Genomic DNA, 24,694 nt, shown 5'->3' with positions numbered 1-24,694 from the left:
CACATTTCTGAACCCCTCTTACCAACAGGGTCAAAAGAGCTGGCTGAACTGACAAAAACAATCTTTTTCACCAATTTTGCTTAAATTGCACGTTTTCTTTATAATGTATACTGATGCCACATTGCATAGACACAGCAGACAGACACTAACATACTCCCAGGACTGTACAGACTCAGAAAACATCATTGTCGGATGCACTTTAAGGGCTGAACTAAGAATGATGGGTAGCCTTACTAAGGCCAAAATTCTGTTCATGGACCTTTTCAGCATTCTGTCTTCCTTGGTCAAAAAAGCATTTGTTGGCAAAAACATTTCTTAAAGGTACACTGTGTAGGATGGTGGCCAGTGTAGGTACTGCAACTATGCTGTTCATTGAAACTGTGCTGCCTATATTGCCAAATTTGATCTTTGATTAATATTTACGAAATTAAAAACTAAAATGTACTGGTATGACCAAAGTTCTGTAAATTCCAAATGGCGGACATGAAGATCCATCTTTTCATTTATGGAATGTGCCTTTTTTCATAGTATATTTAATAATATTGTCATAATCAATAGGCTTATCCAGTTTACTTAGAATGTGATAGTGGTGGTACAGTAAGTATTTGTGCAAAAGGTAACATTTTTGAATGGGAAACATGAATTCTGAAAAGAAACTGCAAAAATATTACACTGTGCACCTTTAAAGTAGAACTTCTGCCAATTTATATGCTGTTGTATTGCTCACACTACCCTTGACTTGTCAGCACGTACCCGGTGCTCGCACAGCGTCTGCAATGAGCCCACCTTTGAAACTCAAACTCCTATTATCATTGTGACACAGCACTCCACACCACACAAGTGCACACAAAAATTACATTAATGCCTCACCTGTGCAAAGGGGCAGCCCTAAATGGTGCCCCAAGGGCTCAGGTTACCTCAGTCATGGGGGATTGAGTAGAGCACTGGTCACTCCCCCTACCAACATGGTGGGTCGGGAGTTGAATCGGGAGTTGAAAGTCTGATCCCTACTTAAATGTTAAATGTACACTGTGTAATATTTTAGTAGTTTATTTCCAGAATTGATGTTGCCCATTCACAAATACCTTTTCCATGAGTTATTTGCACCACCATCAAATTCTAAGTATTCATTATGACAGGGAAAATGGCACTTTTCAGACATGAAAAAGCGGATCTTCACCATTGTCCGCCATTCTGAATTTCCAGAAATAGATATTTTCAGCTTCAAAACATACTATATTTTGGTCATACTACGATACTTCGGGCACCATCCTACACATTGCACCTTTACAAAAAAATTATTACACCTCTATTACACCTCCCTTATTTCAAACTCCCAGCTACGGCCATGCGCACCATCTAGCTACTGGCCTGGCAGTGTCGATTTTTGCATAGCCAGAAGGAGACATACTAAACATTCCGGATTCAATAGCAAAAAGTATTTCGAACCAATTGTAATTTAAAAAAAAAAATCATTTCATTTTGGCGCGCCACCACTGACGCTGCGCCCATACAAAAAAAAATACATGCATGCCTCACCCGTGCAAATGTGCTGAACTACCTGAGCCTGACTATCTATGACATCACTAAGTGTTCTTTCGCGTCAATTTCATACAGTGGCACTTGTAACACCCAAGTTGTGCTGCTTTATTTCGAGGCTTCCTGCTGTCAGCCACAAACCTGGACTGCATGGAATAAGACAACTTCACAGGTGCAGCAGTGCACCATTACAAATGGATGCTGTAGTCCTGAAGAAACGGGGCTACACTCTGGGCATATATTTAGGCGAGGGGTCATATGCCAAGGTTAAATCCGCTTACTCCGAGCGCCGAAAAATAAATGTGGCCGTAAAAATTATCAACAGAAGGAAGGCACCAAAAGACTTTTTGGAAAGATTTCTTCCTCGTGAGATTGAAATACTGGCGTGCATCAGCCACCCCAACATCGTAAAGACTTACGAGATCTTCGAGACATCAGATGGTAAAGTCTACATGATCATGGAGCTCGGCGTACAAGGGAACCTGCTGGAGTTCATCAAGTGTCGCGGACAACTACCTGAAGATTTTAGCGCAAAAGTGTTTCGCCAGTTGGCCATGGCCGTCGATTTCATTCATGGCAAGAGCATCGTCCATCGCGATTTGAAGTGCGAGAATCTTCTGTTGGACAAGGACTTCAATTTAAAAGTGGCTGACATGGGGTTTTGTCGCAGGGTGAACTATGACGACAACGGCAATATGGTCCTGAGCAAAACGTTCTGCGGTTCCACCGCGTACGCAGCTCCTGAAGTTTTACAGGGTCTACCATACAACCCAAAAACGTATGACATCTGGAGCATGGGTGTCGTTCTTTTCATAATGGTGTGTGGGTCAATGCCATTCGATGATTCAAATGTCAGCAGGATGCTGAAGGCCCAAAAGGAGCACCAAGTGCCCTTCCCGCGCTCTAGAGATCTCTCTGCTGAATGCAGGATCTTAATCAACCACATGCTCAACCCAGACCCCCTGAAGAGAATGGACGCTGCTGGCGTCATGGCGCATCCTTGGTTGTACCATAAGTGGAGAGTGGAGGACGTGGAAAAAACACGCCATGACGGCGTAGGCCCGCCACAACAAGCATCAAATGCCTGCACTGTGAATGGTAAACAGGATTAAGAGCTGCAAAGTCATGGCACAAAAAGCAGAGCATGATGAACAGCTTTGCCGCCCTGCCAGCCATCCTACCGCATCTTCAGGCCTCTGTGATAGGCCTAACTATTAAACGGTAGGCCCATGTTGGCATTTATGCATGTCTTGTAAAATCTGTGTCAAATCCTGGCAATAATAACGTAGTTCTTTTTGTGACATAGGCCTACACACTTTGCGGAATATGATATTTATTTATTTGTTGACTATTTAAGCCTGTTTTGTTGGTAAATATTGCTACAGCTACACCTGAAAGTTGATACACTTCCCCAGAAACAAAGCAATGCAATTCCAAAATCAACCATGCTTCAGTGAAATCAGCCTGTCTAGTGGGAAGCAACACTCATTGTGAATCCATTTTGCATACTGTTGTGCAAATTTAACAAGCAATGGGTATAAATCAGAGGTAGTATTAACAAAAACAACAACAACAACAAAAACTGAAATTGAAGATGGAAATCACATTAGGCACATTATTCAAATAGGTCAATACTTGAAATTTCAGTAGGCTAAGAGTGACATCTGCTGGTGAAAAGAAAAGGCTGCAACCAAAATGGGCTATGGACCATGGCAGGCTAGGCTTGTGCGTGCGTCTGTCCACCCCCACTCTTTTCAAAATAAAGGACCATGTTTGTATCTTCTATTGTGTTTGGGAGAGAGCATTTGGAAAAGGATGTGATGTGTGTGTGTGTGTGTGAATTTGGGGGCTGTGGGGAAAGACAAGTTGGATGCTGATAATACAGTGTATTGAGCGCACACACATTTTTATTTAAAACCTTACTTTCTCCACTGTTTTTGGAGTCAAACAATTTCTTTTCATGGTTAAAACTTTTCCCCACTTAGAAAAGCTACGTTCAGATGGAACAGATGTTGCTGGTGTACTTAAAAACTGTGATCGAGGCAGAACAGATGTGGGCACACCTTTTTATGTTTGGTTCAGTAGACCAGAGGGTCCCCTGCAGGGCCAGATTAACGCACTGGCTAGATATGGCTGCACTGCAGCATAGAGGGCCCCACCTGCCAGGAGCCCCTGATTGGCCAAAAGTGAAAAAATTGCAGAGCCCTGACAAAATGCAATATTGAAAATTTCATCTGTCGGGTTGAGTACAGTTGGACATGTAAACCTTAATTCCTAGCTCATAATTATGACACTGTCTATGTAAATTTGTCGCGAAATCTGCCTTCCAGGGGGGTCCACAGCAACCAGGCCATCTTCATCCGGCCCTAGTCCTCTGATCTCAGTGGTGGATCATTGACATTGTTTTTATTTTTATTTTAGATTTTAATTATTCTTCTCTTTTTAGTTGTGATGTTTGAATTCATTGATGCTTTGTTATTACTTTTCTACTGTTATTTCTCTGTTTTAATGTAAAGTGACCTTGGGTATCTTGAAAGGCGCTTAAAATAAATTGAAGAGATCAGATGCAAAACCCCCTAAGTGCCTTTTCAGAAAATAATCTTAATTCATTTTTATTTGATACAAAGCTATCAAAATTGCATATTTTTGTATTTTATTTATGTAATATAACTATTTCCATGTATTATCAAGTACATGAATGTAGACCAAACCAACAACGGGGTTCTCTAAAAATATAGAAGTGCAGGTCTTCAGAAATGGATTTAGGGGGTTTTGCATCTGAACTCTTCAATTGTAGCCTATTATTGGTATTTATTTAATTATGAAGGGGGCCTCCTGACCAGTTATGATTAGGGCCTACAGAACCTGAGCAGCGACCCTGATCATTGATGTACCTAAGGCTGGACATCCATTGATGTATCCACTGTTGAATTTCTGGCCATTCTTGCCTCAGAAGCATCTCAGTCCAGGCTTTTCCAACGGTTAATATTTGAAATACAAACATCACAGAAATTAGAAGGCTACTATGTTTCATTTGATATCCCTTTTTTAGTGTTCTTCACGTTACCTATCTGAGGGCAAGATCCAATTCATGAATCAGGAATGAACAGTGCATATACAATTTAGGTTGCTTAGCTGGACCATTTTAAAATCATGTGTGCACTCCTCCTGATTGCCAAAGTCAAAGTGTAGTTTATTGTCAGCAATCTATGCAGCAGGGTTTGCACATAAGTTTGAAATTGCGTTTACCGAGTCTCCAATGTGCAGTTAACTAAACAAATACGGCAATGACAACAATCACACACACACACACACACACACACACACACACACACACACACACACACACAGGCGTCAGCTGACCTAATGCTATACAGGGGCACTTAGAGATAATGTGGGCACGCAAGCAAAAATGTTTTGCAGTTATTTATATAAAAGCTTGTAAATTAATTATATTATGACAAGTAGTGCATGTGTGCTATTTTGTGCGCATTCTGGAGATTACTCTGTATGCTAAACTTGAGATAAATTCCAAAGTTGGGTTTTTTGTGAAACTCATACCGAGGCCCAGAAAATTCAATTACACCTCATATAAACACCTATTTATTACCTCCTGCAAGGAGGTTGTGTTTTCGGTCGCATTGGTTTGTCTGTTTGTTTCTTTGTTTCTTTGTTTGTCTGTCTGTCTGTTTGTCTGTCTGACCATCAGCAGGATAACTCAAAAATGTGACTTTGTGGAGTTGTTGGAAATTTTATTCTGGTGGTGATCCGGATCAGGAACCAGAACCAGTGTAATTAACCTGTGCTCTCTCACTCATCCTCCTCCATGAGTGATGTCCCCTGAGCATGGTACTGTCCCGCTGCACTGATTTCGGGCGTCTTTTGGGTCTGCCCCCTTTTGCACAGGTGAGGCATAAATGCAATTTCGTTGTGTGCAGTGTTCATTTGTGTGCTGTGGAGTGCTGTGTCACGATGACAATGGGAGTTGGTCTTTCCCAGTTGGGCTTTCGCTTTCACAATGGAGGCTCACCTCAGTCAGAGCAGTATTTTGGGCGTTGTTTGTGCAGACCTTGTATGGTCATTGAATGCGCATTCAGGAGGACCTTCATTGACATAAGGCTTTTTTACACTAGTTCCGCGAACTGTTCTGGCTTCATAAATATTCATGAAAGTTGGCAGGGGTTGACAGTACTGGTTTGGTACGCGTTTACATTGCAGAGTTCCGTACCATAGGTAAAGTAGGTGAACTATCGCCCCAAGTGGCCACGTCAACACAATGGCCAGGCTTTCACACCATGGATAGTCTCAGTGTTTTTTTTTTATTATGAGTCCTGACAAGATACACTTGTGACTTTAGGTGTAATCACTTTGGGACCACAAAGAGTAGCCATTTTTGTAATACTCTCACAATTTGAACTAAAACAGAACTGAGTCCAGGGGACTGAGTTTGGTTCACTTAGGTGTGAAAGTTGCCTCGATTCCAAGTTTGCCAGCCTGAAGCAACCAATGGACATCTCCGTGACCTACAGTAGCCACTGTGATATCAGCCTGTGTCATCCCCCACAATTTCTGTGAAGCTTCTAGACACAGCCTCTCGTGACTTGACACCATACGATGCAACGGGTACTCAATTCTGGGCTCCTCCTCTCGCAAGGCCCTGACAGACCCCTTATATTGTACACAAACACACACACACACACACACACACACCGTCGGCAAGCCTGGCAGAAGCCTGGCAGAAGCCCTAGTTACAGGAAGCAGTATACTTCCAAATGAGGAAGCAAGGACATGGCACCTTTTGTGTTAGTACTTAGCAGGAATGGGGAAGTTAGACTCGTTGCAGTTAGCTGTTGTTAAGTGACAAGTTCAGGTTCAGTTCTGTCCACTCTGTCAGTTACCTGTGGAAACGTGTCCATGGAGGGTGCGGTGACACTGTCGCACATTTTGACTGTCACATCAACCATTTTATTCTCTGACGGTAAGTGGGTAGTTTTTGTGAAAGCCTTTTGTGAAAGTGTTGTGGAAGCTTTATGACTTTATGCTCATTTATTTAGAGCGAGCAACGCGTTTCGCCTCTGTGCATCATCAGGTTCGCTCAGGAATTACCTGAGATCTGTCAGGTGTGGCTAATAACATTGTGTCACATGGTCTTCTCTTAAAGTCATATATTTTTAAATGCAAAATATAGATAAATAATAGAAAAACACAGTAATACCTTTTTGTGAACATTTTGGTTGGCCATCCCTGCAGCCCTTCAAACATTTACTCAGACACATTTTTTTGCCATTTCCGCGTAGCCTATATGATTTCTTGTCTTTCCATACTGGAGCATCAGGGAGCATCAGAGAAACAAATTTAAACCCCTAAAATACTGTCTTGTGTCTAAGGAATCTGAAAATGTATCATTTACCTATAGCAGGGGTATTCAATTAAATGTCAACAAGGGCCAGTTGTTCAAATTCCTCCCAGTAAAGGGGCCGAACTATATGTATGTATTATGGTTGCGGACTGTCAATGAAAAAAATATGGGAGACTTAATTGAAATGGGGGGTCTGAGGCAATTTTTGCATTTCTTAGATGCAATTTCCTGCATTTTAACGTCCCATGTGCCATTTCAGCTCAATACGGAACCCATACTTTTATCTCTAAATTCTACAAAACGATTCTGTATTTCAAGGGGCTGGTGGGCCAGAACCGTGCTGTCCAAGGGCCGCATCTGGCCCCAGGGCCGCCATTTGAATAGCCCTGACCTATAGTATCCCTTTTTTTCAGATTTTTGTTTTTTGCCTAATTTCTCATTGTCAGGAGGCAAGGTCTCTAGAGACGTTCTGCTGTTGGCTATCATAGCTTGTTATATGAAAGCTTGGATTGTATAGTATATTACAAAATATTTAGTGTACCTATTTGCATAGCAATGATTGCTAGGCTAAGCATTTTCCTTTGCAACCAGCATCACTGATACAGTTTCTCAGTGATAAGCCAATGTGTTGTTATGTCTGATCACTATCTGAGCTCATAGTTTTAACCTAATCTTTAATGTGAGATTTGATTATTGGGTATTCGTGTCCATTATTACCGATTAAGTAAACTGCATTATGTCACCAAAAATAATGGTATTTCTGTTCTCTGTATTTGCATACAAACCAGCGCAAAGACACATTATTAACCCTTGCAATGTCACTCTCACCGTGATGAAGACGGAAGCTGTGTTACTGACCTGGGCAAGTCGAAACCACCAGACTCCAAACATATTGTACACGGCAGAATACCAGTGAGTCACTTCAGCTATACAGTAAATATTAGGAATTTACTATGCAAAATTGGGGGTAATAATTCTGATTTTGTCACGGTTATCTGGTTTTTTAACTGGTTGATTTTTAAAAAACTATTCTTACATAGATTGATGGTTTCATTAAATGAAGACAAAATAATGAAACAGTTATTTTTTTCTTCGTTTTTGATGTAGAGTCCTTTTAGTGCCACTGAATATGCTGTAGATCTTGTAGCGAAATTGTATTGATGCTGATGAATATAATGCAAGTAGGGGTGGGTGATATAGAAAAAAATCACGATTTTTTTTTTTTTTACATAAAATCTCGATTTCGATTTTTTTTATTACGATCTTCCATCTAAAAAATGAAAACAACAAAAAAACAAAAAGGTATTTTATTGCAATTTGTAATTTGCAATTGCTAAAATGTAAGCACACTGATGACACTATCATAAAGTGCACAATTCTAATATAATATAAAGAATACAAGTGAAGACAGCAACACTAAGTAAGCATCACTCTGATACTAATAGTAAACATCCTCACTGCAAGACAATCCATATGATTTCTCCGGTGACCGGTCATTTAGGCAAGAGTTGTCTAGGCCACCCTGCCGTCGTTTAGGCCACCAGAGGTGCCGGTTAGGCCACTGGAGCTGCCGTTTAGGCCACTTGAGCTGCCGTTTAGGCCAGCTTTTTATTATTATTGTACAAACACCAATCACACTAACCCTAACCCACACCCTTACCCTAACCTAGCCTGGGAACTCCCATACTGCTTTTAGTTCTACACAATCGTTTCGATCTGAAATCTCACTTGTGATTAGGTCTGGTGTTAACCAGGCAAACCCTAACCCACACCCAAACCCTAACCCTAACCCACATCCTAACCCACACCCACACCCTAACCCTCTGTCTTATAATAACGAATGTACGTCACTGATTCTTGAGAAAGTGGCTAAAACAGGTTGTAATGTTGACAGAAAAAAACAAAGTGAATTACAAAATTATATGGTATATCCTCGTAGACTAAGGTCTTGGCTTTTCAGAAATGCACAAGGCCAATCTCCCCATTATGTATTTTTTTCAGAAATCAGGCTTTTCTCCGATCATACCTTGTTTTTTGTCAACACCGTCAGACACAATTAAAAGTTATTAAAATTGTATTGATTTGGTTGCATATTTATCTGGAGTTTTTAAGTGATTATGTGTATTTTTTGGTTCACACATATGCCTTTAAATGTTGAAAATTCACTTTTGTTCTATTTTAATACTGTTTCATGTGTTCTAATCTTAAAATATGTACCGTCATACGATGCTTACTTAACGCCTAAATAGAACAAACAATTTTTTGTAATTTCAAAACTATTCGTGTAGGCTTAAATTGGCTATTACTTTGATATTTCAACAACTCCTAAGGAAAATGTTGTAAGCACATTCCTTTAAAATGTCCAAAACTCCTTCTTACGGTGGTGACTTAAGAACTGACGGTGGTGACAGTAATCTGAGAGTGGTGAAATTGGCCTAATTAGTACCTGCATTTAGCAAAATAAATAGCCCTCTCAAGTCAATGGCATCTTGCATAAACACTTTATTTTTGTGTGTGCACAGTATGAGCATGTGTTTTTACTTCATTAGTTAGATTATCTAGGAAGGAAGCCACTGGTTGTTGAAAATGTGGTAAAAACAGCTTTTAAGTTGTTCAAATCCAAAATATAGAGGTGTATTATCATAGATGTAGGTCTTGGCTGTGCAGTGGATGCATTGGCCAAGCTCCCCATGTTTAACATTTTTCATAAAATGGGCTCTTTCTTGTTTTGTCAACAGCGGCAGACAGAATTAGAAGTAAAAACACATGTTTACTGTATTAAAGTGAATTACTTTAACAATTCAACATAACTGTAGATACTTATTCTTAAAACATGTCAAAAACACATAAAACATGTGTTTTTTTGTGAACTCCATCAGATGTCACCACCGTCAGGTTTTCTGACAAAAAAAAAACCCAAATGCACCTCAGTGGTGGCTAGAGTATCATTTTGGATCACAATTATTACTAACATGCCTAGTAATGTTTCATTAACCAGCACAATTTAGTAAAATATGGAACAACATGATGAGCAGAACAAAATCTGACGGTGGTGACATCTGACGGTGTGAGACAAAAAAACACTCTTTTAAATATTATGCATTGTTTGTTCACATTAGCCATTTCGTTTTCGCTCTGTTTCTTGGGTGCTTCATACCTTTTCTGAAAAAAAATATATTTATTAACATTAATGTAATACAATACTATTAAAACCCCCGACGGTGTTGACAGTTTATGGTTGGGACAGTACCAGTGTCCAAACAAATTAACAAATTGAGGACAAAATAATACACTTACAGGAGCTTCAGTGATGGTGAAGTAGGCAGTAGAGCTAAAGGTTTGAAAAGGGGTCCTCAGTAATGAAAATTACCTTGTGCATACCTGATTTTATTGTCTTTTAGAAAAAATCTGACGGTGGTGACCAATGTGCTGGACACATTTTGAGCAATCAGTAAATAATAGTAAATATTGTTTTACATCCACTATGTGCACATCTGTAGAACCACTTTAATATGGTCTTCCACATCATGGTGATGTTGTTCAATTCTGTTAGTGATTTTTGTATTTTAAGTCAATTGAAATGATGATGCCAGTCCTTGGGACAGGCGTTTTTACAGGGTGTGGACAGGTTTATAGCCATGAAAAGTAATAAAATTACACTTAAATATATCAAACAACTGTGTATTCGTGTGACAGACCCCTTGGCCATTACCTGGGTTCATTTTGTTTGTGAAAATGTAGTTGATTTTCAACAGAATTAATATTTTACTGCAGGGACATGTTTTTGCCAAACTTTCAAGAATCAGTGACAATAATAGTAAAATGCTGGCCTACACGGCAACGACTGCAGGGTGGCCTAGCCGACTCTTGCCTAAACAAAAAAGGCCTAAACGAACCCTAACCATTTCTCCACTTTGGCAGATTCGAGACGATCTTGTTCTTGATTTCACGATTTAATATCGCCATATCGCCCACCCCTAAATGCAAGTGTACTCTATGGTCAGAGCAGAGGTGTCAATTTTTTGTTTAATTATTATTATTTTTTTTTTAAGTTTCCTTCCAACACGGGTAACTAATCTGAGTTATCATCAAATCTGTGTGCTTGTGGTACGATCAGCTGACTGCACTGGTTGGATCAAGTTTGTAGTGGGTCTTTGTTAGGAATTTACTTTTAGCCTACATTTGACTCCTCTGCCTATCCCTGCAAGTGTGCAACAACTTCCTTTTTAATCCTATTTTTCTGGCAGATAGAGTTGTTGTCTTGAAGCAAGAAAGACGAAGTAGAGAACAATAACTCCATTAACGATAGAAGGGAAGTTCCACATTACCTTGTCTGTGTTTGTGTGCTTTTTATACCACAGGTGGGGAAGTAAGGGGAAGTTTGAAAGGAAATGTATTGACGTGAAAGAGCTGCGCTGTGATTTTGGCAAACTGGGCATTGGGCGTTACAAGTTCAGAGTAAGAGCCCAACTGAAAGAAAAAACGTCTGACTGGGTGACGACAGGAAGTCTTAGCCTCAACCCAAAAAGTTTGTACCAAATATACTGTTCATTTTTTATTATTTGAATTGTATTATTATTATTATTATTATTATTATTATTATTATTATTATTATCATTATTATCATTATCATTAATACAGGTACGAGGGGGCAAAGTTGTTGAGGGCCTTGTATGTGGTGAGGAGGATCTTGAATTGTATGCATAGTAGTGGTTCTCAAAGATTTTTTGAACAAACGGCCTCCTTGACCTCATCATAAGCCTCCCAGGGGGGCTGTGGCGACCTTGTTGAGAAACACTGCAGGAAGCCAGTGAAGTTGTCAGAGGACAGGGGTGATGTGATGTCTGGGTAGGGGGTAAGCAGTCGGGCTGTAGAGTTTTGAAGATATTGTAGTTTTTGAAGAACAGTGGAGGAGAGGCCATACAGGATGCTATTGCAGTACTATGTAATATTGCAGCTTGTAGTTATGTTGTAGGCATTTTTGTTGTACATGCAAACCAGAGGGAAATAAGTAGGTATACACCCTGGTTAAGGTCCCTCCAGAGATTAGTTAGAATTCTAACTCAACAGAAATAAAACCCCATTCATTTGCAATGGGGTTTCATTTCTGGTGATTACCTTCGCCAGAAGGTTATGTTTTGCCCGCTGTGTATTTATTTATTTATTTATTTATTTGTGAATATGTTTGTTTGTACTTCGTATAACTCAGTCAGAACTGAGCCGATTTTTATGAAATTTGGTGGGATGATTGCTCATGACCCAAGGAACAATCGATTCGTTTTTGGGAGTGATTGGGTCAAAGGTCAAAGGTCAAGGTCAAAATGTTTGTTTGTACTTCGTATAACTCAGACAGAACTGAGCTGATTTTTATGAAATTTAGTGGGATGATTGGTCATGACCCAAGGAACAATCGATTAGTTTTTGGGAGTGATTGGGTCAAAGGTCAAAGGTCAAGGTCACGAACAGGTCAAAAACGTAAATTGAGACGATTTTTATTAAATTTAGTGGGATGCTTGGTCATGACCCAAGGAACAATCGATTACTTTTTGGGAGTGATTGGGTCAAAGGTCAAGGTCACGAAAAGGTCAAAAACGTAAATTGAGCCGATTTTTATGAAACTTACTGGGATGATTGGTCATGACCCAAGGAACAATCGATTACTTTTTGGGAGTGATTGGGTCAAAGGTCAAGGTCACGAAAAGGTCAAAAACGTTTTTCTTTGCCAAGCACTATATGCCAGAACAACATGTGCATGCTGAATTGAATAAGAGGTCAAGACTGGGCCAAAAATGTAATATTACGATATTCCGGTCCGATTTCAATGAAACTAACACCAAAATTTGGAGAATGTTATGCCCCACACTCTGAAGATGGCCAGAAAAAAATAAGTGGCGTAGGCGAAGGTTTGCGCTCTACCGAGTGCCCATTCTAGTTTAGAATTAAACTGGTGAGTTAGCGCCAAAACGTGGCATGGAAATCTACAGGGTATATTGAAGAGTGAAGTGTGGGACACCTTGACTGGTTAACACCAGACCTAATCACAAGTGAGTCTTTCAGATCGAAACGATTGTGTAGAACTAAAGGCAGTATGGGAGTTCCCAGGCTACGGGACACCAGGTCAACAAAGAAGAACAGCTGACAGCAAAGCATCAAGGATATCTGGGCTTCCATAACTCCTATGCACTGTTTCTGCCATTGACTTCAATGTTAAACGCATCATGGCCGTTATTAAGACAGAGAGAGTCCTAACCAAGTATTGAACATTGCATGTTATGTAGAAAGTACCAAATTTCAACTGATTTTATGTGACCCAATTTTGCTGAAGAAAATTTAGATTTTATTACAATATTCTAATGATGCGAATTTCCCAATTCATGGGTTTTTTGAGCTGGAATATCAAAATATTAAAAAATAAACGATTGAATGATTGGAATAGTTAAAAAACTGGGCCATGAATCGTTAATCCATGACAGTTTAACATTATTGATGGAATTATGGAAATAAATCAACTTTCTCACGCTATTCTAATAAAGTGGCCTGGAGCTGTAACCTTTATCATATTTCTGCACACCAGCTATTGAGATGGAGATTGTGTGTTATGACATGAAATTTCACAGTCTTCACATGTATTTCTTTTTTTTAAGATTTATTTTTTGGTCTTTTACGATTTTATTGATGATAGGACAGTTTGAGAGGTGGGCAGGAAGTGAATGGGGAGAGAGATGGGGAGGGGTTGGCAAAGAACCTGAGCCGGGAATTGAACTCAGGTCGACCGCATGGCAGACGAGTACCCTACCGGTTGGCCACGGCAGGGCCCACATGTATTTCACATGCTTTACAAGTGTCCCTTATTAGATGTTTTACTAATGATTATCAAAGGATCAATAATTTTCACACTAACAAAGCATTTAATATTCATTTACAAACATGTTTTAATGTTTTGTACATCATTAGTTCATTATTTAGTTATTTACTAAATATTTTTAATGTTTTATAAGCATACATAAAGTGTTACTTTGTTTACCTCCAGTTGAGGCGTATCCTCCCGTTGTGTCCATGGTTGTGAGAGATGGAGTGATGGAGTTAAATATCACAGAGCCCAACTATATTCAAAGCTGCCCCATGGACAGAAAAACGGTCTACGTCAAATACTGGAGGGAAAAACAGGAAAATGAGGTGAGCTTCTTTTATTTCTTTCAACTAACAGTAACATGTCTGATTCGTACTTGCTAATAAAGCCATACCCTTAACTAGCGCCGATGATGCAGAGCTGGGGTGCTCACAGGCTGCCGTGCTTAATGTACTGTAACCCATATTCCCGAACCCACCATCACAACAACTTTTGGTAGAGCCTGGACAGAGTTTGTTTTTTGTTTTTTTTGTTTTTTTAGAGCCAGGTCGATAGGATAGAATAAAAGAATCCATCGTCATTTCATTAAATTTTCCTCTTTGCTCTGTTGTTTCTGTGAATGGGAAACACAGGCAGTGGAAGAGACGCACCACTTGCAATCGCAACATGTGTAACTAGGGGTGACCCTCGGTATTTCAAAAGGAGTAAGTAAAACTGATTTTCAGTGGAGGTAGATATTTAAGGAAAAGGCCCATTCACCATTTCTATGCATTCTGGTCAGAATTTTGTAACCAGAATGCATTGTAATTTTGCATTGTGCATGAGCTGTCAGGACCGCTTCAGTCTTCGACTTCAATCTCACTATGCCATGAAAAAGGCCTAATCACTGCTACGTGTGAGCATTTTTTAAATGTCCTGAGTCGACATGTCATTATAATAAAGACATTTTAACTACTACATGTTTTGGAGTGCCTTGGTGAAGAAAGTCATGTCAGCTTTTATTGTCAGGTTCTTCATAAGCACAGGAATACAAGGAAATTGAAATTACGTTTCTCTCTCTATACCATGAAAGGACATAGACATACACAGGACTGACATTTATAGACTGACATCAAAGTGCAGGACAGGACAAGTAACAGTGATGGACCAATAACAGTAAAGTGATGAAGTAATAATAACTGAGCATTTAACATTGGTGAGTGACAGTGATGGACCATTGATAAACCAGAAGCATTTTGGTCAGCACTCTTAAAAGAAGAAAAACATGTGAAGCTTGCTTCAACCTTTATAAACCCGTAGTAGCAATAAATGATAGAGTAATAAATAATCATTTAAGTCCTCTGATGAAGACGCATGTCGAAACGTTAGTCCTACTGCACCGAAAAAATAAATAACAAAAAATAGACATCCGTGTGGCTTCAGATTCGTTTTCCTTTGTACTTATTATTTAGTCCTGCTCTGGTTGCACCGGATTGTTAATTTAGAGGCGCGAAGTGCGTATCTCCTTTGTTTTACATATTAATAACAATAATAATAATAATAATAATAATAATAAAATACAAAATATAGTCCATTGTAGTTTGTCTGGTTTGTCTGTTTATCAGTCTGTCTGTCTATCTGTTTGTTTGTCTGTTAGCAGGATAGCTCAAAAAGTTATGAATGGATTTGGATGAAACTTTGTGGAATTGTTGGAAATGGCAAAAGGAACAAGTGATTACATTTTGGTGGTGATGGATCCAGGATTTTTTTTAAAAGATTGGGCGAATTTTGATCGATCCATCCATTTTGAATTCCAGTTTCTCAGCCCACAAAAAAGAAGGCAGAAAGACTTTAAAGGGTGTAGTAATATAGTCAAATGTTCTATCAAACTTTCCTTGGTGGAGGTCTGCACTCTCTCAGGACATTTCTAGTTTATACTGTTTTTTTATTTCATTTCCTAACCATATTTATGGACCTTTTAACCTTTTATTGACCAATTGCACTTTATGTCTGTCCTGTGTCATCTGTTGTTTGTCTACATGTGTTCATGTTGCTGCACATTTAATCACCCCTTTGGGGGACTGTAAAGTTGAAAGTTGAAGTTGGTATCAAACTAATATTTCTACATGTACATGGGATGGACAATGAAACTGAAAATTGTCCTTTTATAGTAGGAGGTTTCATGACTAATGTAGACCAACCTGGTGGCCAATCTTAATAAATTGCACATTACACCAGTAAGTGCAGAGTGTGAAGGTTCAATTAGCAGGATAAGGGCACAGTTTTGCTCAAAATATTGCAATGCACACAGCATTATGGGTGACATATCAGAGTTCAAAAGAAGACAAATTGTTGGTGCACATCTTGCTGGTGCATCTGTCACCAAGACAGCAAGTGTGATGTGTCAAGAGCCACAGTATCCAGACTAATGTCAGCATACCACCAAGAAGGACAACCCCATCCAACAGGATTTACTGTGTATGCAAGAGGAAGCTGTCTGAAAGGAATGTTCGGGTGCTAACCCAGACTGAATTAAAAAAACATAAAACCACAGCTGCCCAAAACACGACAGGATTAAATGTGCACCTTAACTCTCAAACTCTCAAAATTCATCGGGAGCTCAACAGGGTCAACAAACACGACCGGGCCTGCTATAGCCAAACCTGTCTAAAACCAGGCGTTTCAGTTTCATTGTCTAACCCCTGTATATCTCTTTCCTCAGACATGGCAGACAACAATTCAGCAGATGCCAGTGAGAGTGCCAGTGCACGTGCCCCCCTCGGCAAGACTGTGTGTGCAGGTGCACATTCTATGTTCAGATGGCCGAGCTAGCCAGCCCAGTGAACAAGTTTGTGAGAATAGTAAACCTGGTACGCTTTAATCTTCCCTACCTTGTGTAGCTGCTGTTTTCTTACATGCATTTTCTTTACCAGAGGTGTCAAAAGTAAATGTGCATGTATTCATCCATTGAACCTAATGAGGTAGGCCTATATAGACTGTGCTGTTACTGAAAAACACTAAAAACTTAACAGGAACCCACCACAAACTTGATCCAACCAGCAACATGTCAGCTGATCATAAGAGAGCTATACAGATCTTTTGGTTACTCAAATAAGTTACCTGTGTTGGAAGGAAACAGTGTTTTTTTACTTTTACTTTCAATTTTGACACCTCTGGTTTTTACGGACTTGTCCCTTCACCTTGGTATTGTAATATTGTACTCTCACCAGGAGGCCATCCATCTGCAGCCCTTATCGGCTTTCTAGCAACTCTGGCCGCATTTTCTGTGTTGATGCTAAGCTGGTGTGTGTACAATGGGAGAAACCTCCTTTACCCAAACGTGGCACTTCCACACCTTCTCAGACAGGTAATGTTCAACTCTGTGTACTAGTTCAATATTAGTATTAGTATCAGTTAGCAAAATTAGACCTTGCATGTGAAAGGATATGCTCCCTAACTGTACAGTATGTGCACATCAGAAGCCACCACAATAATAATGGAAGTCATTACTTCTCTATGGAGAGCCGGAGAACTCTGCGATAAAAGTGAAATCATGGGAGGCCGGGGCAAAGCGAAATGGCCACCAAAGAGAATTTCCCAAGTCAGCTAATATTAATGAGTGATTATGCAGTTCAGCCCAAAAAATAATTTGAATTTTCATATTTTTGAATGTCTCAGGTTGACAAGCCTGAGCTGTTCTGTGATTAGCTAAATCAAAACAATTACAGGCATTGTCTTTTTGAATATCATATTGTAAGTTCATATCCCACCTCACTTGTTGGGGCACTTCTAATTTGAACAGGAAGCTGATTCCAGCATTTGGCAGAATAATGGCGAAATGCCATTTCACCCCGTCTGTATTTTACCCTTGGCACAACCAGTAGATTCTGAAGACCTAAGACATCTTTTAGGATGATATTGTTCTAGCACAGTGGTTTTCAAAGTGGGGGCAGGGGACTCCTTGGGGGCCACAATGGGGTGCTAGGGGGGCTGCAACAAATTGGCAGGAAAAGTAGGCAATAGACCCCTTTAGAGTTTGTAAACAGGTATGACGTAATTTGGCTGTGTGCGCACCGCTGCCTCAAAACCGTCCATGCTCCGTTCACTTGTACAGAGACTCGACAGGTGTTTTTTTTCCGAAATAAGATAACGGATGCTCGCGCTAACCTCAGATATGCAGTGGGCACCACGGACACGGGTGCCCACTATCATCAGTCCAGTCAGTAGTTTAATGTCTTGTAACAACAAACATCTCCTATGCTTTTCGGAATCTCTGTTTTTTATCAACACTTCAGAATGGCAGTTTTTCTCTCTTTAGTGTGTGCACTGTCACCCAGCATTACATACAGAATCACCTCTCCCGATTTCACCCTTGCCTGCTGTTCTCCTAGTGGCCGCTATCGAGATACGGCTCTGAGCGCAGCAGCCTGTTCTTTCTGAATGGAGTCTGCACTCCACTAGAGATATAATAGTCTAAGCAGAGATAGAACACTCGGCGGCCATATTGGCTGCGCGCCGGGGCTTCTAATTCAGATTAGTAAGACCAGGGTGAGATTTGTCGGAAAACCAGAAGGGGGGGGATATATTTGGGCGTCCTAAAATTAATAATTACACAGAAATGGGACAAAGGAGCGACCCACAACCCATATGGTTGGAATCACAATGAAAACTAGTTCACAATGGCTATCTCAGATTGGCCGTATATATGAAAGCAACGCTGTAAATCATAATTTTCTTACTGATGTGTTGAACTGCTCATGCGCTGAATTTCACGAGACACGTTCTGCGCTGCGGATCAAGTGTCCGCTGACTCTGTTAAAAAATCAGAAGTGTAGTTACCGGATGTGAACCGCACATGTCATCAGCAACCGACCAGCGGAAGCATATTCTGAGGGCATACTGATTAGGTTTGAGATATCGTAAAAGCACATGCGTCGAGGCGGCGAGATGATTTGATAAATGACAGTGCAGCTCAGCAAGCAATTGGCTCTTGTTGCCGGACAGGTCGGATATATGCAAGCACGCGCCATATTAGCGTAGCCAATTTCCCCCGTTCATTCCTATGGGCGCTCTCTGAAGTGTTTAATCTCTGCTTAGACTATCTCTGACTCCACCTAGAGTGCAGTACCTCCTAGAAAAGTGAATTCTCTCGTAATATCCATACAATATCTCTGGTGTGTTTGAGTCGACGATGCGCACGCATTCATGAGGATATCGACTCTGAACGGGTCTATAGCAGGGGGAAGAAATGAATAAGTAAGAAAAGAAAAGAGGATCTACTGGGGGTGGAGGATCTGCTGTGACTGTGATCATTTTCCTCTTTACAATGTATTTTTTATGTTTCCTGACATCATTTGGCAAACAAGAAGTTAGTTCATATCTTACTTAAAAGTGTGTTGTTCAATGGGGATGAGTGTATGTGTGTCTACTACTTAACCCGGCTAATGTAAGCTGCTTAAAAAAACGAACCCCACTTTGCACTTGCGCTAATTGTTCTGTTTATTTCCTGTGCACTTTGTATTTGCAAGTGTTATATGATGTGATTATGTCCTTTGTTGTAAGTCGCTTTGTACAAATGTGACGCAATGTAATAATGTGTTTGCAGCCTCCCCTGTCGTCTGCTGACATGTCCCAAGTGTTGGAGATAGAGGAGCACTACCAGCTCATCAGTGACATGTCGGAGCCTCTCTGCCATGGTGAAAGAAATGGTTTAAACGAGACCGTGGATGGAGGGCAGCCTGATGGTGGCATCTCTGTGTATGCCTCTGTGATGGTCGGCACATATGGGAACAGTGCTTTCCACCACATAGGAGAACCTGCAGACACCAGTGTTAGACCTGAGCAGAGATATTACAATATGTGGTCCCCATTGGATCATTAAAGGTGCACTGTGTTATATTTTTAGCAGCTTCATTCCAAAATTCATGTTGCCCATTCACAAATGATTCCTTTTCCACCAGGTATTCCTGCAACGGTTCAGTATTGTATCTTAACGACACATTCAAACCTGTATGTTTTTCTTTTTTTAACCTTGTTTCAATTTCTAACCTAGTTTTTAATTTCTAACCTAGTTTTTAATTTCTAACCTTGTCTTATGTTTATTATTCTTATTACAGTATGTAATTAAATATTTATACAGGTAACACTTCCAAATAAGGGGCCATAATTAACAGTAAAGTAGCTACAACCTAATACTTAAGTAAGGGTTAATAATCATTATTTAATGCCACATTAGACACATATTAATTGTTATTAATGCATATGTTGAACATTAGTAAGCAGTTACTTAACTATTAGATAACTATTACCTTGTGTTACAAGTTAATAGCATATTATTATTTAACTAATAGATAAGTAAGGGCACAGTTAATAGTTAAGTAGCTATCAGGTCATACTTAACTAAGGACCAAAATTAACACTTACTTAATACAAAAGCAAGGCATAACTAATGGTTAATTAATACATAAATATTGGGTTTTGGGACCCTTATATTAGAGTTGGCTGAGGATAACTAATGGTTAATTAATAGATAGATATTGATATTTGGGACCCTTATATTAGAGTTGGCTGCGGATAACTAATGGTTAATTAATCGATAGATATTGGTGTTTGGGACCCTTATAATAGAGTTGGCTGAGCATACCTAATAGTCAAGTAATTAATCTACTGTGACATCTAGTTTTCACTCGTTCAAATCACTATAATAGTGGCAACAGGCCATTATATAGCAAGGATTGGACGTACACTTCTCAATGATGGTGGGGTGATGTGATGTAATTTTTTCATGTTACCACTTATTAGTTTTAACGGTAAAAATCCTACAATAAAATGCAGAACATTATGAAGAGTAATAGTTTTGAAGCGAAACTAAACCATTCCTTTGTGATAATTAGGTTAATGTTTTGAGGAATATTAGCTCCAAGAAGAGCAGTGCATGATGGGTACGCAATCTATAGACAACAATAATTCGGTATTATTTAATCATTAGATATGCCTTACTTTTGTATTAAGTAAGTGTTAATTAAGGTCCTTAGTTAAGTATGACCTAATAGCTACTTAACTATTAACTGTACTCTTACTTATCTATTAGTTAAATAATTATATGCTATTAACTTGAGACACATGGTAAGGGGCCATATATATATAATTATAATTAACATAATTAACAGCAAATTAGCTATAACCTAATACTTTAGTAACAGTTAATAATCACTACTTAATGCCACATTAGACACATATAAACTGTTATTAATTCACATGTTAAACATTAGTAAGCAGTTACTTAACTATTAGATAACTATTACCATGTGTCTCAAGTTCATAGCATATAATTATTTAACTAATAGATAAGTAAGGGTACAGTTAATAGTTAAGTAGCTATTAGGTCATACTTAACTAAGGACCTTAACACTTACTTAATACAAAAGTAAGGCATATCTAATGATTAAATAATACCGAATTATTGTTGTCTATAGATTGCGTACCCATCATGCACTGCTCTTCTTGGAGCTAATATTCTCAAACATTAACCTAATTATCACAAAGGAATGGTTTAGTTTCGCTTCAAAACTGTTACTCTTCATAATGTTCTGCATTTATTGTAGGGTTTTTACCATTAAATTTAATAAGTGGTACATGAAAAAAATACATCTCATCATCCCACCATCATTGAGAAGTGTATGTCCAATCCTTGCTATATAATGGCTCCTGTTGCCACTATTACAGTAATTTGAACGAGTGAAAACTAGATGTCACAGTAGATTAATTACTTAACTATTAGGTATGCTCAGCCAACTCTATTATAAGGGTCCCAAACACCAATATCTATCGATTAATTAACCATTAGTTATCCGCAGCCAACTCTAATATAAGGGTCCCAAACACCAATATCTATCTATTAATTAACCATTAGTTATCCACAGCCAACTCTAATATAAGGGTCCCAAAACCCAATATTTATGTATTATATAACCATTAGTTATGCATTGCTTTTGTATTAAGTAAGTGTTACTTTTGGTCCTTAGTTAAGTATGACCTGATAGCTACTTAACTATTAACTGTGCCCTTACTTATCTATTAGTTAAATAATAATATGCTATTAACTTGTAACACAAGGTAATAGTTATCTAATAGTTAAGTAACTGCTTACTAATGTATTAATAACAATTAATATGTGTCTAATGTGGCATTAAGTAATGATTATTAACCCTTACTTAAGTATTAGGTTGTAGCTACTTTACTGTTAATTATGGCCCCTTATTTGGAAGTGTTACCTCTTTATCTCAATGTGATTTTGTCCCCTGGTTAAATAAAGGTAAAATATATATTTTTAAAATGAGCACCACAAACCAACCTTGGCATTTTTGGCACAGACCAGCCCCTCACCCCCACTCCCATACTACAATTATGCTCTGTCCACTGTATAAGGACACACCGATGGACAGCTTCTGAATAAACAGGACGTAGGGATTACCGTAATCAGGGCCGGTTTTTAGCATAGGCCGGCTAGGCGGTCGCCTAGAGCGCCATGTGAAGAAGGGGCGCCGAAATGGCGCTCTCCTATGCGTAATTTTGCGATATTAAGTTTTTTTATGAAGTCGCAATCAACAAAGAGTGGCGAAAGCGCTCCTCACGGCAAAGCGCCCCTCAGCCAATAGTAATATCTCTTCCAACTGTCTCTGGGAAGTCTGTGAACCAATAAACAGACAGTTCTGAGAAAGGGGGCGGGACGAGTGACAGCGTGCGGTCTATTTTGAATTTGGAGACTCACTCGAGAGAGAGGGGGCAAGCGCAAACAGTAGTGCTGCTCTGCTGGATGGAGATTATTATGTTCTCATTAAACCACTCATTGCATGATGCAGGAGTTTCAGAGGGTGTTTTGGAACTATGTGATTTAATCAGCAACCGTTTGTGATTATGGAAAGCCTAATAGTTATGAGGTTACTATTTGGAATTAGAGAGAAAAAGAGCTTTGTTTTTGATCATTGAAATCGCTAGTTAGCATGCTAACATTAGCCAAGTATGCCAAGCAATGAAATCCAGTAAAGTAGCTGTTAGTAGCCTACTCACTACTCACTAACACCCACCTGATATCATAATACTTGCTTAGGTTGACAAGCAATGTAAAGTAAGACTGGTGCAATGTTTAAAACAATTTTAGCTGCCATATCTCCTTCCATCCACATGAATTACCTGCTTGTTGTAAGCTTAAAAAAACATTAATTTCCAGACCAGAATGACATAGCCTACATTAATCATGTAACAGAACCATGCACAGCAGACAAGTGAGGCTATTTACTATATTTTGTATATTATGAAATTCAATAGCGTGACAGCTCTTCTCCCTTTCTCTCACCCTGTCCCTCCAAACACATAGATAGCCCCCTTCTCATTCTCCTACTCACAAATGCACCACTATTTCCAGTCCAGAAATGAAATTGGTTTGGAAGACAGCACAAATGTGTAGCTTATTAAAATTGTTATGCTGCCATGCTTTGTGGTGCTGTAGATAGTGTAGATCAATGCAGACCTCCTTGGTAGGCTTATTGTCTACACATGCATTTTACATGCAAATGTACTAATTTCACGTTACAATTCAAACACATTGATAACCTCCCTCTCATCTGGGGTTGGGGCCCCACCACCATCACATCCAACACACCACACAGTGAAGCTACTTTCATGCGACTCAATCTGATGTGTTGGTCGCCTGTCAAAAAGAACCACAAATCCATTTGGTTATTGTTCTTGATGCTATTTAGTTAAGCTTACTACGGATATTACTCTTGTGATCTGTAAGGTATAAGAAAGATTTTTTTTTTTCATTCAAAGGTCTGGGGGGGGGGGGGCGGGGGGGGGGGGGGGGGGGCAGAAATCAAACTCGCCTAGGGCACCAAATAAGCCAGAACCGGCCCTGCTGTAATTGGGTCCTTTTGACATTATTTGCCATTTTGTAATGTTAAACATAATGTGTTTGTGACGAAACGCCACACCTTGATTGGCAGGTGACTGATTAACTGGTTGTTGTCAGCCAATCACGGACCAGATGACAATTTATAAGTCTTCACTATACTTGTGTAAAAAGTTGAAAAAGGCCAAAACGTTGTTTGTTCAATACAATTCTAGCCTGGTCCTGACCATCCCATAAAGAGTGTGCAATATCTTCCCTCTGAAGTAAAGAAGTACCCGCTACCTGCACCTCGAGACATCTGGTGTGTGTTGGCTTTCTCCTCCAAAAATATCCAGCATGATTAGCTTAGTTAACATTAGAGATGCACTGGATCCTGATTTTTAGGATCCTGCCGGATACTGGATCCATTGCTTAAGATCCTGCCGGATCCGGATCCGATACCGGATCCTACGAAAGGGTTGAAACACATAGCCTACACGTGGGCCCCTTTTATCACATTGGCTCAAACTATTAGACTCATTGGCTTACTGCCACACTGCCTGCACTGGCCACTTCCAAAGGGCTTTCACTCCATGCAGCAATTGGGGTTGTGAAAGACTGACTGAAAAATCTAGCCAGATCCTGATTTTTAGGTAACTGCCGGATACCGGATCCACTGCTTAAGATCCTGCCGGATCCGGATCCTGTGAAAAACCCTATTATCCTGTCGGATCCGGAACCAGATCTTGGATCCTGTGCATCTCTAGTTAGCATGCATGCCATCCTACCTTAGCACATTGAAAATGGAATCAATTTGTTAGCATTGATATGCCTGCTAAGTAACCTTAGTTACAGTTCAATGACCTCTAGAGGTCAATAGAGGCCAGATAGACTCTATCTGGCCTCTATTGACCTCTAGAGGTCATTGAACTCTATCTGATAGAGCTTGTCATATCTCAGATTTGAATTCAGCACACCCAAATTGACTATTGAAAACGGCCGACTACTTGCTGTGTTTCATAAAGGCCTTTAATTCCTTAAATAAGCACTTTTTACAATTTTGGTTCTACAGTACTTG

General features: G+C 39.5%; 2 protein-coding genes across 4 annotated transcripts; both read left to right on the top strand.

The window, feature by feature from the left end:
- Nucleotides 1–1,608: 1,608 nt before the first annotated feature.
- On the top strand, nucleotides 1,609–2,785 carry LOC134459111 (testis-specific serine/threonine-protein kinase 1-like). Its single transcript, XM_063211438.1, has one exon. It carries the CDS (start codon nucleotides 1,734–1,736, stop codon nucleotides 2,649–2,651), a length of 918 nt encoding a protein of 305 aa, XP_063067508.1. The 5' UTR covers nucleotides 1,609–1,733; the 3' UTR covers nucleotides 2,652–2,785.
- LOC134459109 (interferon lambda receptor 1-like) lies at nucleotides 2,661–19,625 on the top strand. Of its 3 annotated transcripts, none has more exons than XM_063211436.1 (7): nucleotides 2,661–2,760; nucleotides 7,687–7,810; nucleotides 11,260–11,426; nucleotides 13,929–14,074; nucleotides 16,450–16,597; nucleotides 16,958–17,094; nucleotides 19,333–19,625. In XM_063211436.1, exons 2-7 carry the CDS (start codon nucleotides 7,731–7,733, stop codon nucleotides 19,606–19,608), a joined length of 954 nt encoding a protein of 317 aa, XP_063067506.1. In that variant the 5' UTR covers nucleotides 2,661–2,760; nucleotides 7,687–7,730; the 3' UTR covers nucleotides 19,609–19,625. The 3 variants fall into 3 exon arrangements, with proteins under 3 accessions (XP_063067506.1, XP_063067507.1, XP_063067505.1); XM_063211437.1 differs by lacking the exon at nucleotides 2,661–2,760 and adding an exon at nucleotides 5,355–5,445; XM_063211435.1 differs by lacking the exon at nucleotides 2,661–2,760 and adding an exon at nucleotides 6,443–6,517.
- The last annotated feature ends 5,069 nt before the right edge of the window (nucleotides 19,626–24,694 follow it).

Source organism: Engraulis encrasicolus, chromosome 11, assembly GCF_034702125.1.
Source record: "Engraulis encrasicolus isolate BLACKSEA-1 chromosome 11, IST_EnEncr_1.0, whole genome shotgun sequence".
NCBI classification, from domain to species: domain Eukaryota; kingdom Metazoa; phylum Chordata; class Actinopteri; order Clupeiformes; family Engraulidae; genus Engraulis; species Engraulis encrasicolus.
The sequence above is the reverse complement of the archived record's forward strand: the minus strand, read 5'-3'. Positions and strand labels throughout refer to the sequence as shown.

Excerpts from the sequence above, each read along its gene's own strand:
- LOC134459109 (XM_063211435.1), top strand. The coding sequence starts at position 6,454 with ATGGAGGGTGCGGTGACACTGTCGCACATTTTGACTGTCACATCAACC. Across the intron at positions 6,518-7,686 it reads AACCATTTTATTCTCTGACG|CGCAAAGACACATTATTAAC; the intron begins GTAAGTGGGTAG and ends CATACAAACCAG. Across the intron at positions 11,427-13,928 it reads TCTTAGCCTCAACCCAAAAA|TTGAGGCGTATCCTCCCGTT; the intron begins GTTTGTACCAAA and ends GTTTACCTCCAG.
- LOC134459111 (XM_063211438.1), top strand. The coding sequence starts at position 1,734 with ATGGATGCTGTAGTCCTGAAGAAACGGGGCTACACTCTGGGCATATAT.